This window comes from Schistocerca americana, chromosome 7 (assembly GCF_021461395.2).
Source record: "Schistocerca americana isolate TAMUIC-IGC-003095 chromosome 7, iqSchAmer2.1, whole genome shotgun sequence".
Lineage (NCBI taxonomy): Eukaryota > Metazoa > Arthropoda > Insecta > Orthoptera > Acrididae > Schistocerca > Schistocerca americana.
The window spans coordinates 135,683,692-135,701,363 of NC_060125.1; the positions used below are offsets into that span (position 1 = coordinate 135,683,692).

Here is a 17,672-nt window from a genome sequence, read left to right on the forward strand (position 1 = left end):
CAATTGCGTACTAAATTTTGTTATTTCCTTGGTTTTAAACTCTGGAAACGGCTTTTCTGTTGCTGAGTAGATAGTCTCTAGGACACCACATGTACATACAATGTAACCATCCTTTTTAAGCAGATCCAAATATGAGTGGATGTTTATAAGCACATCTTTCATGTATCCTTCAAAATACTAAATCTTCTTGCATCCGTACATATTGGCAAGAACTCCAATTTCGGATCTTCCATTGGTATTTACATTAATACTACACTCTGATGTACTGGGGTTTCAGTTTTCTCATTAACGCAATGGGATATTTCCCCAAACTTTGATTTTGAATACTGCAGTATGATTGGTCAGACAAAATGTGAAGATGAGAGAGTTTTTAATGTATCAGTAATACAACTGGACTATTTTCTAATACTAACCACTAATTGGTTGGAAATAGCAGATGGAGAGGATATAAATGGGATTCTTCCCATTATCTTTCGTTTTTAATATTGCACTATGGTCAGATGGATTAAGGGGACAGGATAAAGCAGAAAGCTGAGGGTGATTTTGCTTTCCGTTTCCACATACTGATTGTTTGGTTGATTGATTCATAATGTCATGAGCTCAAGATCGTCGATGGTGTACCATGCTTGACATTCGTGTTCAAATGATGAAATTCAAAAGATCAATGACTCCGTTCAGGGTCGTAATGGGCATTAATGCCCTGTACTAGATAACAAATTGCATACTGTGTGCGCGCGCGCGCGTGAGTGTGTGTGTGTGTGTGTGTGTGTGTGTGTGTGTGTGTGTGTGTGTGTGCTCCACAATTTAATTTTTAAAATTCTTACAAACCTCGGTCTTGGTTACATCATAAATTGAAAGTTATACGTGACATCACATGCGCACATAACAAGATCATTGATGATATTATACGAGGGTTGGAACTTTAATAGTGGCAACTATTTATTTACATCTCGTGCAAAATAGATACCTGTTTCAAAGTTTTACTGACCTTCAAAGTAGTCACCAGCATTGTGTATAACCCGTTGCCAGCGATGTGGAAGTCCTAGGATACTCTTGGCAGTGCCAGTTGTGTTGATAGTTCGATCGGCGCGGTCTATTGGCTGTCGAAGTTGAAGCAGTTCTAAAATGAATGCCGTGAAGTGTTCCCTTCAGTTTAGAAATCGAGTTGCACTTACGAGAGATGCAGAAAGTGTCACCATTTCCGTCCCTAAGCTGGTCGTAGGTTGTGTTCCAATAATGAACAGCGTAGAGACAGAAGTGATGACACTTTCTGCAGGACCTGACCATCATTTTGCAGGACAATGCTCAAGCACGTACAGTGCAAGCTGTTGATGGTTTGTTTGACTGATGGGGCTGCTAAGTGCTATACCACCTACTGCACTCCCCTGACTTAAGCCTTCGTAATAGTATCCTCCGACTTCCACATCGTTGGTAACGGGTAATAAACAATGCTGCTGACTACTTTGAAGGTCAGTAAAACTTTGAAACACGTATCTATTTTGTTCGAGCTGTAAATAAATAGTTGCCACTGTTAAATTCCAACTCTCGTACGTTCAAAGGGGATGACCTCACACGATATCATCAAGGTCCTGTCTTATGATGTCACAAATTTAGGGATATGAAAACTTTTTGACTCGATGCCGCTAAGTAGTATGGAAGGTGTTGCCTGCCCTGTAGCACTTGAGAGGCTGTGAGGCATCTCTCAATTGAATGAGTGTCGAAGTCTCTGACAGATAGATTTTTAATAAGCTTACGAAGGTTTGTGCTTTCCATTGAGGGTGTTGCTCAGCAGGTGTCATAGACGGACCCTATACCGTTTTATTCAAGGACATGTCAGTGTTCCACCTTTATGTGATCACGCTAAGGATGGTGCGAACCACGAGGGCTGAAAACCATGACAGGTCCGAAGGTGTTTTACTTCATTCTGGAAGCCACCATCATTCTCCATTAAGTTATGTCTTTTACTTAATAGCTGTTATGACGATTACGGATGTGATGTGAGAGAAAAATACACAAACAGAGATTATGTTCAGCTCATAGTTGCCTTCCCAGAGAAATTAGTAGCACTTCAATAAGAGAATGTATCAAATCACATTTATAGAGAGTATTTTAAGGGTCTAATATAAGATAATTAAATGCTTTTCATGCCAACTATACTGTCCCACCAAAAGTGAAAGTGGTATGTGAGAGAAAAGTAATTGAAGAAAATAGGATCTATCACAGTTCGACAATTTCTTCAAAAGGACATAGCATTGTACCAAGTAACTTTATCTTCTAGGGTGGAGTGCTCGATCTATTTCGTTGTCAGGAAGAGAAGTGTCCGAAAATACACGACAACAACAACCGTCGTCTGGAAAAGTTTTTCTTCCATTTATTCATAGCATCACGGACCGTATTGGGAAAGTTTTGGCTAAGTTTGAAGTGGAGACAATCTTTCTACCTACTAAGAAAATTAGTAAAAATTTAAGATCGGTGAAAGACGCACGACACCCCTTAGCTACCCCAGGTGTGTATAAAATTCCGTGTAGCTGTGGCATAGTTTACATTGGAACAACTAAAAGGAGTGTTAATACCCGCCTGACGGAACACTAAAGAAACTGTAGATTGGGAGAGATTGACAAATCAGCTGTAGCGGAACACGTTTTCAAAGACGGTGACCACGAAATAAAATTTAGTGAGACAAACGTGATAGCTAGGATCTCACATTATTATACTCGCATGTGTAGAGAAGTTATAAAGATCTACAAGCACGGAAATAATTTTAATAGAAAAGAAGAAGGATTAAAACTAGACAAGATATGGCGGTCGACTTTGTGCCAACGATGTGACAATCAATTACCTGCAATCGAGAGAGATGGCACTAGTCGAAAGCACATGATGAGTGGTGGCGACATCTCAGCGCTCTATATAAGCGGGACCTCCAGTGCCTAGCAGATCATTGTAGGCAAAACCATCCCTTCCTTCCACCTCCTTGATTTCTATCTCACCATCTATGGCCGTCCTATCACCCTCACTCCCACCCTTAAGTACCTTGGCGTCACCCTCGACCGTCGCCTCTCCTGGACTCCCCATCTCCGGACAATCCAAGCCAAGGCACGCTCCCGACTCCGTCTCCTCAAGCTCCTTTCCGGCCGTACGTGGGGTCTGGACCCCTCCACGATCCTCCACACCTATAAATCCCTCATCCGCCCTATCCTTTGTTACGCCAATCTGGCCTGGATCTCCGCCCCCCCCTACCTTTTATAAATCCCTCCAAATCATTGAATGCCATGCTCTCTGCCTCGCTTATCGCATGTCTCCCCTCCCCCACGCGAATCCTCTACGATCTCATCCCCTTCCCCCACCTCCTCCTTTTCCTTGAAAGGATACGGATCCTGTACACCTCCCACAAACTCGATCCTCCTCATCCGCTTGTCTCACCCATCCTCTCCCACCCCCGCTCTCTGACGCGCCTGTATTCCCACGTCCCACCCAGTCTCCATCTCTCCACTCTCCTCATCCTCTCCCAAGGTGGCTTCCGCCAGCTCCCCCTCCCTGATGATATCCTCCTCCCCTCCATCTACCCCTCCTACCAACTTTGATCCTCCCCCCCACATCCTGTGTCCTTTCCTTTCGGCACCCTCCCTCCCTTCTCTTCCCTTCCCTTCTCTTTCCTTTTCCCCTGTCTCCTCCCTCCTCCTCTCTTCCCCCGGGCTTCCACTCCCCCTCCCTCCCTTCCCCCTCTCTCCCCTACCCTTGGCATCTGCTCTCCCCTCTCCCTCTCCCTCTCCCCCCCCTCCTTTCTTGGCAGGTCCCCGGACTCGTACACGGTTAGTGAACATTTGCGCGCCGGAGATCTACGCCTCGTGTTCTGTGTGTATCGTCGTTTTGTGCTTAAGTGGTTCAGTATTCTTCGTTTTGTGCACCTCTGTTCACGTGTGACAATATTCGTCTCTGTCCAAGTGTCTGAACAAATTTTATCTTGGACTCTACGCCCGTGAACGGGTCCATGTATTTTAAAAAGTGATTGTCTCCGTTTCTATGTCCATCATGTTTTATATCTTGTGCGTTTCTCTGAGGCCAAAGAGCGGCGTAGCATGCTGCTGCTGGCCTGCCTGTACCCAGGTTCGAAAATAACAGTAAAGAAAAAAAAATGCCTAGCAGCCAGTCGTCGACTCACCTCAGAAGATGTTGCCCGCAGTAGACAACGAAACGTCAGGAAGGAGAAGTTTTATGTATGGAACACGGCAATTCAGCCCGTAAGTTTTAATTAATGAAGACGCCGGACGTGAAAGCTTACATGCTATGATTTATTACGAATAGTTTGTATTCATGTTCCATTTCATGTAACTGAGGAAATAGATCATACAGAAGGGTGAATCGCCTGAACTTCCTGTTTGTCACTAGTGTTTCGCTGAGAACTGTACTTATTCCTCCTCTGTGAAGTTTGGGTGGACAGCCAGTGCTGGGAGTGTTCGCTCTGTTGCAGACGGTGGGGCTGAGCCGGCAGCTGACAGCGCTGCACGCCCGCCACGCCCCGCGCATCATAGACCTGATGAAGAAGGCTGTGAAGGACGGCAGTCCAGTCAACCCCCCAGTCTGGTGGGTCGACCCTACCGACGAAACGGCCCTCGGCATAAACTCAGGTACGGCGTGAGAGGCATCTCTATCTTAAACTGTGTGGTGGTCCACTGCTATCTAGCGTCCTTCCTGCGTCAACTAGACACTACCATACATCTTGTGTCTGAAAGGAAATGATTCACAATTTTGAGGGATTTTTTTTTCCATTTATTGTAGTTCAATTCCCCATCTGGAGCGGGCTGGCAGCAGCATAGGCGCTGCTCTTTCAGCCGAAAGACATCAAGTATATTACGGATGACATTTAAAACAACGTACAAGAGAAAAATATGGCAGTATATAGATGTAAAAAGGGGGTTAGATAGTGAAAGAGACAATACAAAAAAGGGGGTGCATGTAAAAATGGAGAAAAAATCTAAAAAAGTAATTTACGCAAAAAAACGCACACAGAAAGGATTAAAAGTACACAGGGCCGGAGCATAAAAGGTGCGATGGGTGGCGTAGCACAAAACAATCATGGACAGCAACAATGTGTACAAGGCAGGCACACAATTAAAACCACAACACTGACGTACCACACTGATGAAGAAAAAACTGGATCTGCCAAGGGTAGGTATACGAGGGATAAGGGAAGGAAGGGGGGAAGGGGTGATGATAGATTGGGGGGGAGGGGGAGGAGAGAATGGGACACAATTGGGGGAAATGAAAGAAACACATATACTTACATTAATTTTTTTTCCTTGATTGATTTTCGATTCCACCAGAAGCGGGCGGGCTGCCATCAGCTTAGTATGCCGCTCTTCAGCCTACAGAATTTGTTTTAAAAAGATGAAGATAATAAATATTAAAAACATGCGATAAAAACGGAGACTTAAATGGTAACTTAAAACATAAAGCAAGTGGATGATGATGCTAATAATATACATATGAAGCAGACAGGTAAAATAATAGAAAGGCAATTAAAAAACACGGCGACAGTCTGGTTTCTGTTCGCAAGAGACATAAAATTCACACCCAGCGACAGTATGATTTCTGTTCGCAACACTTTGGAAGGACGAACGACACTGAACATTCACTTGGACACTGCACTAAAAAGTTGGCAAATATGACATACCTCAGCCAAGGGCATGTGGGGGGAACCTGGACAGTTGATGGGAAATAAATAGGGGAGAAGGAGAGGAAAAACGAATGGGGGGGAGGAAGGAGGGAAAGGAGCCGATGGAGGACGAGGACCCATAAGATGGGTGGGGGGTGCTGGGCAGACACGACAGGAAGAGGGGAAGCAGAGGAGGGGAATACAAAAGGACTTGGGGGGGGGGGGGAGAAGGCAGGTATGGAGAGGTTAGGTGGGGAGAAAAAAAGGTGGAAGGGGGGTGGAAGAGGGAGCCCAGGGAAAGGATGGAGGGTGAGGATCAGAGTTGATAGGAGGGATAGATGGAGGGAGAAAGGGCATCATCTGGGAGGGGAAGTTGATGGAAGCCACCTTGGGAAAGGAGATGAAGGGTGTAGATATGTTAAATCTGCAGCGATTTCTGATATATACAGTAGCTGTGTGGAAGTGTTTCAAAGGGGTACATTTTAATTATATATATATGAATGTATGGTGTGTTTTCTTTTGTACACCTCTGAATGAATAAACACCGTGCCTACATATAACTGATTTTCTTCCATGGGCAGTGAATCCACCAAATTCAGTGCTGATGCACGACTACGTTCGGCTTCCTGTGAGAATGTCACAGTAGCGAGCAGGGAGGACATTCAAGGGGACTGCTTATAGGTGGCCCTGAGTGGGAATGTGGGTCGGTCTGGAGGCGTGCAGAGGCAATCCGCAAAATAGTGAGGAACGCTGTTTCTGTATGGCCCAGTGTTAACGCAACTACCTAGTAAGCAGGAGAACTCATATTCGAATACTGGTCTGGCACACATTTTCACTCGTCACTACTGATTCTACGTAAGTCCCGATGAAATTGACATCAATAGTTCTTTCCCTTTCCTATCCTTTCTTCTCCCTCCTCCCTCAATTTACATAATATTTCAATTACTGTAACATTGTTTGCTTTATTGTATTTCCCCTCATAGCTTTAACTTCTGAACAGGCTGCTCCAGTGTATTTTTGTGCCCTTGCAGACAGATACTAGACTTGAGTTTCTCCTGGCGTACATCATATTCAGATAACTTACGGGAATGTAGCTGGGTGACGTCGTCAACAATCGCCGATATTTCGACAGGAGACTACACTGTCATTTTCAAGGAAAAAATTCAACAGGAAAACGGTGTGTAAGGAAATTTAAAACCTCGGTTTTCAGAGAAATTCCGGAAGGGTAACAGAAACACACACACACACACACACACACATCCACACACACACTGCAAACACTAGCGCCACCATACAGTAAATATGACCGACGCCGTACGTTCAAAAGATCCAGTATTTACTACCTGATTCAGCATATCGCTGATTCGTGCTGACCCCAAGAAAAGTATTGAGCGAAAGATTACGACGAAGAAAACTTGCTTGTGGCTGGAGCGTATCAACATTCGTAATACTTACTGCTCCTTGGTTATACGACCTTCCGAAAATCCACAAAAAAGGAGTTCCTCTTCATCTGATTCTGTGTAACATTGGTGCTCCGACATATCGTTTAGCAAAACACCTAGCTAATCTGTTGAGCCCATTATTGAGTCGGTGTGAGCATTGCGTTAAGGACGGCGGATTTCTTGCTTTGATTAGAAGCAATGCGTTTGAAAGACTCTAGTAAGTTTTGATGTGGACTCTCTCTTAACTCGTGCTCTTCTGTAATTCGTCATGGTTCATAGAGGTAGGTTTAATGTTGAATTACTGAAGCTATTTCGACGTCTGTTGACTTTCACTTATCAGCACAATGAGCATAGAGATGGAGTCGTGACGGGAAGCCCGTCGCCACCTTTTATTGAAAATTTGCCTATGACATACTTCGAGGGACATGCCTTGGAATTAGCGGCTTTGAAACCTGAGTGTTTTTTTCAGATACGTATGCAATATTTTTGTTGTTTGGTTCTATGGCTGTGAGAATTTGAACGACATTTTAGAACTCCTGAAATCATTCCATGGCTGCCTTCTCTTTCTTGATGTGTTGGTCAGAGAAAAGGTTGACAGTACGTTGGGACAAGCTGTTTACACGAAGCTTGGTCACACTGACTTGTATCTACAGACTCAGCATAAGGGGTACTTATTGCACTGGTTCGCAGAGCCCCCAGCATATCAGATCCTGCTAGTTCACCAATTGAGTCATGTTGAGATCATCTTTCGTCCGAATGGATATGGAGTGTGGTCCCTATGTCCCTATTGACACAGCGAAATCACAGTCGTAATCAGTTGTAGTTTCCACACACTTTTTTATTACAAACATAGTACATTAACAATAACCACAATTACAACAAAGCTGGTCTTATAGAACACAAAATCTTTCAAGATATATTTCAGACAACGTTGCTTTCCAAGAACTTACATTGATTTAAACGCTGTCCATGGACCCATGATTAATGCAATATGACTGACAAATCAACCACACCTACTTCATCACTTACATGGAAACCCTTTTATCTATCTTTCATCACATTCATGTTTGGAGTTTAACATACAGTAATGTTTTAAGACTTCCTTTGCCAACTTTCCCTAATTTAAACACAATATTCATAAAAGCATGACTGCCATAACTATCTCAGATAAAAGTTCTGAGTTCAACAAACACCAAAAATTTTTAAGGTTTATTTGGCTAGCTTTCCATTAATTAATACAATGTTCATAAAATCCTGATTCGTAAAATATGACTAACGTGACTAACCAAAATTTTTAAAATTTACTCGGCTGACTTTTCATTAATTAGAACAATACCACTTGCATGTACCAGGTTCGTATGATTTCATTACCAGACTATAACGAGAAGAAATTCCCAAAAGACCTTAAGGCGGACCACTTTCACTCTGCATGAAAATTAGTGATGGACGTGAGCATACCAAAAGATTTTAATCAATACAAGATATCCACGGGACAGATAATGAAATAAAACGGTACTCAACTTTGGACTGCAGTTGTGGTCCAGAAACCACAACACTCCACCAATAGGATGAAATTAGGAGACAGTAATAATATAACCCAGGGGGGAGGGGGGCATGGCCTTAAATATCACTCTGCCGCAGTGGTAATCCGATCCCAGTTTGCTCGCGTCAACTACTGCCAATTATCTGCAACATAAAACACATCAGCGGCAGACAATATTCTGAGGCGTGAGATACACAATCCTATCTACACAACCAATTATCAATAACTTTCAATGATATACTTCACAATGAAACCAAAATAATTAACCTCCGTGACTACTTGGCCAGTAACAGTCTCAAAATTTGATTAGCCAATCCCTTAAAACCCTCAATAAAATCAAGGCATAAAAATCAAATAGCAACATTTATCTTGGCGCACATTTAAACTCCAGATTAAAATAATGATGTAACAGGTAGAATGGGAAAAATATTTCAGCGTAGCTTGGAATGCCAGACAAAGAATTTCACACCACTTAGTTACACTACGTAGTTACGCGTTCAGGCATGCTACGTGTCTATTTGGTGGGCGTAGCTACACTTCCTTAACTGCCGTCGCGGTGTCAGGTGACGACACCAAATTCAGCTATAAACAACTGGAATAATTCCAAACGGTTTTTGGTACATTGGAATATTTAGTTAACATGAATTTCACCCACCGAAGCAACTCGACGACTCCAATTCATTCGGCCTGTGTCACTTGTAACTGACTCGACACAACTTGTCCTTCCAAGCTAGAGGAAATCCCAGACACCATGGGCAGAAGATCTGCATTGTAACGGTTAAACACGCGGTAGCGGCAAGCCACGCTCCTTCGTCGTGCCGACTCGGCCTCTCACCGTTCTGCATTCAGACACGGTCCAACGTCACTCTAGCTCACACCGCGGATGCTCACACACGACCCCCAAGCAGAGCGCGAGCACTCTAGTTAAAATCCTGCGCCGCCAAAGACGTTAAGAAGACAAGTAAGCATCGAAGTCGAGACATCGAAGGAAACTGGCGCCAGCAACACACCAGCTAAGGATATAGTGAAAGGCAGATCAGAAGTGCGTTGTGCTATTGACCAACCGTGCACCAGGTGTGTGATGCTAGTACACCGAGATGGTACCGAAGTCTGTCTTATGCACGAAGTATTTCCAGTAAGATTGGTCTTGTTTTGGGGAAATAACATGTGAAATGTGTTTTCCTATCTCCATCTACGAGTAGGACTTTTTTTAATTTTCGCTTTTTACGCAAGGCTCGTGTGTGTGCCATTTCCTGCAGTTGTGGCATGTAGTATATTGGTCAGACTGTCAGGACTGTGGGGGACCGATGTACAGAGCATAAATGTCGCACAGGCAACTTCGGCCGAGCAAATAGGCTATTGCTACTGTCTTGGCACAGGTCAGCCAATGGGATACAACAATACGGAGATTCTGGCATTCATTTTTGGTGTCGTCATCTTTGGTCGCTGTGCGGCGCCAGTGTTAATTATTTATGGGCGATCTATCGTAACGTCAGTCACAAGCCAATTGTTCCACGTTTCTTATCTCCATTCTTTGGCCGTTAATAAATCTCAGGCAATAGTGTCTACTGTTAAAAAACCCGGATGATTTCGATGGACAGACAATAACTCCTCCATCAAGATGCAATTTACACCATAGATCAAGTAGTACTGGGGCATTCACCCATCTGTGACTGATACTTATTATTGTTTTTAATTATGTTGTATGTGGTGATGATTCGTTAGTAGCATAATCTGGTAAATAACTTCTTTGATTAGAAAATAACCAATTCACGAAAGACCTGACGCCAATCATCAGTTCTTTTTTCTTACTGATGGCACCGATAGTGAATCACGTAGGCCTACTACTTACACGCTGTGTGTGCTACACTGAGTAGTGTACCTACAACTTTGACGCAATTCCTTGAATAACGTTCTCACTTTCATTTACATCTTATTTAGAGCAAAGAAAGAGAAACACGTTTACGGAATGTGTTTCAAACACTTGAAAACCATATGTTAAGGGATGTTGTTCGTTTGGAAACAGTCGATAGTACTTAAAATCAGAAATGTTCGTATCTTCACAGAAATTGCCACAGAAGAACTTCATGTCATAAGACACTAGATTGGTAAACACACGCAGCACCACGGCACACAACACAAACTATGCTAATAATATGCTACAAGCTTCTGTCTGAGACTAGCATAAAAGACAAGAAGCGTAATGCCCTTCGTTTATGTAACCATGTGTTCTTCCTGCGTAGGCGTTCAATATTATGAAATGAGAAAATCTGCTGTGGCCGAGAAAGAAATACCTCGCGATACCCCACTTTATCAATGGGCTACGTCGTCTTGTTTCCACGTCTCTAGCGGCGTCCTATCGTACTTCAGTGCGGTCATTTCGGCAGCTTATACTGGAACTATACATATGTACATTAAAAAAAATGAGAAAGTAGGATCGTGTTCTATGACCATTTCGTAATTAATATGATTAGGGATAAAGGGGTATTTTACTGAGAGCAGCGTGAGACTTAGAATGAGTCACTATGAAAAATACAGTGAGATATTTTGTTGAAAATGTGGGAATGAAACTAATATTACACATTACTTTATAGACTGATATGTCAACATCACAAACTGTTGATTACGAAGCAGATCAAATAAACGCACAAACTTAACACTTAGTAATGGGTCTCAGTTTTTATTGACCAGTACAGCACATCATACAGGACATTTTAGAAAAGTGTTAAGGGGAGTACGTATGGCGGAATTGGTCAAAAAGTGATATTTTCGGATTATTATCTCTTATTAATATTTGATCTCTCCTGAATAATTTGATGCATTATTTGTTGAAAAATTCCAATTCGAAGTGTAGTTTTTATCATTTAAAAGTTAATAGTGCGTGTGTAAAATTATCCAGTTGTTCTGCACTGACTTGCCTAAGTATCCCTATCTCTTGAACTATTCAATCTAGAAGGCTGTGTTTTTCAGCTATTTATTCCTTGAAATCGTGTTAATGTTCGTGTTAAGACGATGGATGCACTGTGTAAACAGAAATGGCGGTATAGCAAATGCATTTTGTTTATTTACTTTGTGGTTGTCGTGTTTCATAAGTTTTGAACTGAAAACATAGGGGTTTGGTGTGTTATTATACGTTCTTATACCTCTTTTCAACATGACGAAAAGAAAGGGTTGTTTTAAGAAGCAACGTTTCCTTGGAAATCTTCATATCCCAAAATCTGAATCCAGTGTTGATCCTGAAATAGATTTTTCACAGACAGGTGATAAGACACGCCTACTAGTGCTTCGAAAAGGAAACTTGGAGACCATGAGGATTTATTTATCGGGAAAGATCAAAATAGTTTGGGTTATGTTCTTTTAGATTTGAGTGTGTTAGGACAAGTTTTGCAGGATGCTGTCTCATGTAAGGTTTGTGGTGGGCAAATTAGCATCTCTGAGACTCATCTGCAAGGACTGGACTGGCTAACAAACTCGATATTCAGTGCGAAGTTTGCAGTCTCTCGACATCACTTTGGACTTCTGAAAACTGCAAGAATGACTTGTTTGAGAGCAAAGTTAGATTCCTGTATGGAATGAGGTGCATTGGGAAAGGATTGACTGCAGCTGAAGTATTATGTGCAACGCTGAACTTGCCAAACCCACCAACCAGATCAAGTAAGTACACAGAAGTAATTGGTGAATGCGTCAAATCTGTTGCTGTTGCTTCTATGAAAGCTGCTGCTAAAGAAGCAGTAGAATTAAATAACACAACATACTTATCTGTGGCAGTTGATGGCACATGGCAGAAGAGAGGTCACACATCAAAAAATGCAGTTGCAACTGTCACTAGTGTTGATACAGGTAAAGTTTTAGACATTGAAGTGCTAACTAAATACTGTCATCAGTGTAAATCAGTTGACGAAACAAGTGAAAGCCATAAAACAAATTGTGCTAAGAATTATGAGGGAACCAGTGGGGGTATGGAGACTACTGCAGTTGTTTCTATGTTCAGACGTTCACAACAGGAGAGAGGTGTGTGTTACACTGAGTACTTGGGGGATGGTGATTCAAAAGCTTACAAATCAGTAGTGTAAAGCCAACCTTATGGTAATAAGCAGATTGTTAAGATTGAGTGTGTTGGCCACGTTCAAAAACGGATGGGAAAACGGCTCCGAAAATTGAAGCAGACAAAACGAAAAGAGAAGTTACCAGATGGAAAGACTCTACAAACGGTAAAAGACTTAACAGACAAAAACTTTGATGAACTCCAGCATTATTATGGAATGACTATAAAAAACAATACACATGACCTACAAGGGATGAAATGAGCAGTGTGGCCTACATTCTTCCACAAATCTTCCACTGATTATGCACCTATACATGGTCTTTGTCCGCCTTGTGCTGATTCATGGTGCAAGTACCGCAAAGCTCGGGCAGCGGGTAGCGAGGAACAATTTAGGTACAAAAACAGCATACCGTCTGCAGTGATGGAAGCTATTAAACCAATATATAGAGAATTAGCTCACCCAGACCTTCTTTCCAAATGTCTCCATGGTCGAACACAAAACCTGAATGAGTCTTTCAATAATGTAATTTGGACCCGTGTACCAAAAAATGTCTTTGTAGGAAGGAAAACTCTATGCTTGGGTGTGATGCTGTGATAACGTTTAATGATGGTATAAAGGGAAGAATTGGGGTACTAGAGGAACTTGGTATCACTCCAGGTGCCAACACACTGCAAGCCTTTCACCGAATGGATCGACTTAGGATCATGAAGCCCAGCGTGCAGCAAGAGGCAGGGAAAGAAGGAGGCTTCTAGGTTTGCAGGATAGTCAAGAACAGGATAGCGATAATGCTGATCATGGGCCTGGCTATTTCTAGAAGCTGGCATGCCTCCATGTGTAAGTTAATATCAAATAAAATGTTTGAACTTGATTTGCCAGAAATGACATTTTTAAAATTATTCGACCCATTATCTAAGGAACTACTGTAGATACATATCTCTAATTTTACACTATGTTACCACTTAGTATACTGCAGCTACTGAACCTCCCAAAACATCTCTACCTATAACGGTTTTTTACTTGCGGAAGAAAAAGTGGACTTTTAAAAGAATATATTGAACATTTAAAAAAAATCATAACTAGCTAATTATTTCTCTGTACATTTTGATTTTGGTTCAGTAATCAGAAAAGGAGTGATACTATACATCCCAAAAATTTCAGATCTCTATCTGTCACAGGTTCTGAGATAATGAGTCATCAATATTGCAAATTTAACACTGTGGGTATAGGACGTACGTACTCCCCATAAGCTCTTATTTAGACAATGTTTCTTATCCTTCAGTGAATTGACATAGATTGCACTTGTCCCTGGTCACCATCTTCCAGAGTCGATTCCCAACGCCATGTAAATGTTATGTCAAGATTGACGGTTTAGATGTACCGGAGGTCTTAACTTGCTCAGTTATTCTTTTGTCCCTTTTGTGAGTCAGAGGCGTGGGTTTCTAAGCCAACGTCAGGAGGACCAGCACTCGAGGGAGACGAAGCGACGCGTGCTATGTGATCCTGAGCACCAGTGAGACTACCGGAAATGCCTCCAGTAGTAGGAGATACGTTATAATCAACTGAGCACTGTTGTTCCAAGCACGTACAGGTAGTTTTTAATGAGTGCAAAAGGCATCATCACTAATCAATAATGCAATAATCATCTCAGCACATGAAAAACTGGGTATCTACTTTCTCCACGTCCTGTGACTTATGTAAAGGTGATGAAGTAGGCAGAGCACAGGAAGCAACGTAAAATTAAAGATACAATTAGTAATCAACTAAGAGAACATAAAAAATTGGATTTGAGCATATTGGACTGCATAGTTTGAGACACTGGACTGGTAAATGCGAAGGGAGACATATGTTATTTTGTGCCTTCACTATTTCAGACATTTCTACACCGCTCTTTTGGTGCTAAAGGGGCGGGACTTTGCAAACGTTTGTGACGTGTTCCGTGTCTTCTGTGCAGAGTTCCTGCTGGGAGAGGACCTGTTGGTGGCGCCGGTGCTGGAGGAGGGCGCCGTCAGCCGCGACATCTACCTGCCCAAGGGCATCTGGAGGGACGAGGTGGACCCAAAACACCCAATCATAGACGGCCCTATCTGGCTCACCAACTACTCGGCTCCACTCAGCGTCCTGCCTTACTTCACCCGACTCTCCGGTAGGCAAGACTTATATACTCTTAAGACCTCTACCTCACGTGAGAAATACAGATTCTTATGAAATGCAACATTTCTCATCAACTCATTCCGTTTTCCAGATTACCCTGATCTCGACAATGGAGGCTCCTCACAGCTTCGACTGTTCATTTCTGCAACAGCTTGTAGTTGGATCACCAGTACTGTAGTTTTCTACATTTGTTTGCCTACATTCCACCACCTATTTACATAATTCTCTTGTCAGTCTCATTCATTAATATGTTATCAGCATCAACTTTTATCCTTAAACTAATACTGAGAGTGCTTTAATCATTTTTAATGGTGTGAGTTCTGTTGTGTTAGATATTAAGTTTTGAATTTGGGTAATTTGACAACTGACTACCTCACTTAACGTTATATTATGTATGCGTTTGGAGTCCTTGAATGTAATCAATAAATGTATGTACTAATTGTCAAGGATTTACGCCACGCAACCCATAGCTACCGCCCACTCTGATCATTTCCTGTGCTACAAGAACAAACAGAAAATACTGCGAAGGGATGGTATTGTAGGATATCTGTCGACAGGGAATAACTTATATGGTACTAGATGGAGCAGTATCTGGTAAACAACCGTGTGGAAGACAGAGATTGGATTACATAAACAAATAATAAGGTGCAAATACTACTCTAAATGTTCAAATGTGTTTGAATTCTCAACGGACCAAACTGATGAGGTCATCGGTCCCTAGACTTACACACTACTTAAACCAACTTATGTTAAGAACAACAAACACAGCTACGCCCGAGGGAGGACTCGAACCTCCGGAGGAAGGGGCCGCGCAATCCGTGACATGGAGCCTCAAACAGCGCGGCCACAACGCTCGGCCAGATACGACTCTAAAATGAAGAGATTGGTACAAGAGAGAAATTCATGGGGAACTGCATCAAACCAGTCAGAAGGTCGATGACTCAAAACATAAGAGAAAAAAGAAAATAACAATTGCATTTCGGCATAATTGTTTCAGGATGACCTTCTCAAAAACACTCGCAGCATATATACCAGTGAACGCTGGACCCGGATAGACGCAGCTGCAGTTCCTGGTGAATGCCCCACTGCTGTTTCTTTTCTAGTTGGCTTGTCCAACTGAAGAGCAAGCCTCTCACAACTTCCTGTACCGCTACTCGGCTTTTGCACTCGCGTCCGGCCACGTGCAGCATTCTACAGGTCTTGCTCAAATTTTTCAAACACTATGTAACGATCCAGATTGAGATACCACGTGCAAAACTTTCATGTGCACATAAATGAGAGGAATTCATCTTGCTACCAGATGCTCTGTGTTAGAATTTCATGAACGTTACAATCCGTAATAAGGGACTGAGTAGGAAATATTTTAAATCAGTAGTTCATTTTCAAGGGATAAAAAACATATAAGGCAGACAATACTGAGAGAGTTATGGGAATGTGCACAGTGTGAGCTTATTGCAGAGGTAACCATCGTGCAATCTTTCGTCAGACCGCATGGACTGAGTAGCATCTTCACCGTATCTGGCTCCCTAAATCACTCTCAGCACACCAGTAACACGCAAGGACACTGAAGCTAATCTTACGGACGTAAAGAAGAAGGTAATAAGCTACAATGGTGCGTAATCTCGGCGAACTTTCTTCGCGCAAAAGTCTGAAACGAAATTAGCAGGAGAACAAAACGTATAACAGTTACTTCCTCTTCGCTGGCTATCATGCTCTCATTTACACCCGCGAACTTAAAACCAGGGCATACTGAAACGTGTGCACTTTTGTACTCGACTCGTTTGATTGATACGCAAATATGACGCCATCATCCAGAGAGGCACCCACGTAGACGGCATCGACTGTGCACAGTCTTGAGCAAATCTTTGGTCATGTCAGACGAGTGACTGACACGTCTCACAGTACTGGCTAAATAATATTGAATAGGAAAAAAAAATTCCCACTGGGAGCTCTCTGGTTTTTGGCGGCCAATCAGGCGCTTGCCGCCATAAGAATGTTCTCTAAAGCCGGCCTGGTGTGGTCCCAGATACTCTTGTAGCTCGTCTTGGTTCTGCTCAGCCTAGCAGTCGTCGATTGCTGTTTAACTTCACGTTGCTGCAAGTCTGTTACTGAGATTGCTACATGCTGTTGATTTAAGAAATGCGAGGCAGATATAACTGGCTGCCTTCATATAGAACGAATTTATTTTTTGAATGCTACATACTAAATCTCCCTTTGATCCAGTGACAATCTGTTAAATTCTCTCACATCAATAATTTGTTTATCCTCTAAGTGATTGACTTCTTTTCTGCTTAGACTGCATTTAGATGTGGATTAATGACATCAGTACATATCTGCTGTTTGTGTAAAACGTGTAGTTTTCTAATCGAGGAAGTTATTAACAAATCTGGTGTTTGTGTGACTATTTTTTAGAACCTTCGTTTGTTTTTTACCGTAATAGTGTACCTATGCAAGCTCTCTGTCTGCAACAGTCTACAATTCCATGCCCTGTTTAATTCTAGCAACCCTCACATACACTCCTGGAACTGGAAAAAAGAACACATTGACACCGGTGTGTCAGACCCACCATACTTGCTCCGGACACTGCGAGAGGGCTGTACAAGCAATGATCACACGCACGGCACAGCGGACACACCAGGAACCGCTGTGTTGGCCGTCGAATGGCGCTAGCTGCGCAGCATTTGTGCACCGCCGCCGTCAGTGTCAGCCAGTTTGCCGTGGCATACGGAGCTCCATCGCAGTCTTTAACACTGGTAGCATGCCGCGACAGCGTGGACGTGAACCGTACGTGCAGTTGACGGACTTTGAGCGAGGGCGTATAGTGGGCATGCGGGAGG

The 17,672-nt window shown here is 42.7% G+C and overlaps 1 protein-coding gene across 1 annotated transcript in view; it reads left to right on the forward strand.

The window, feature by feature from the left end:
• LOC124622794 (myogenesis-regulating glycosidase-like) overlaps positions 1-15,216 on the forward strand; it is a 118,428-nt gene extending 103,212 nt beyond the window's left edge. Inside the window, exons 5-7 of the mRNA XM_047148586.1 lie at positions 4,469-4,625; positions 14,636-14,827; positions 14,927-15,216. Coding sequence (XP_047004542.1) covers positions 4,469-4,625; positions 14,636-14,827; positions 14,927-15,057 — 480 coding nt within the window. The 3' untranslated portion in view covers positions 15,058-15,216. The remainder of the gene's footprint in view (positions 1-4,468; positions 4,626-14,635; positions 14,828-14,926) is intronic.
• Positions 15,217-17,672: the final 2,456 nt, after the last annotated feature.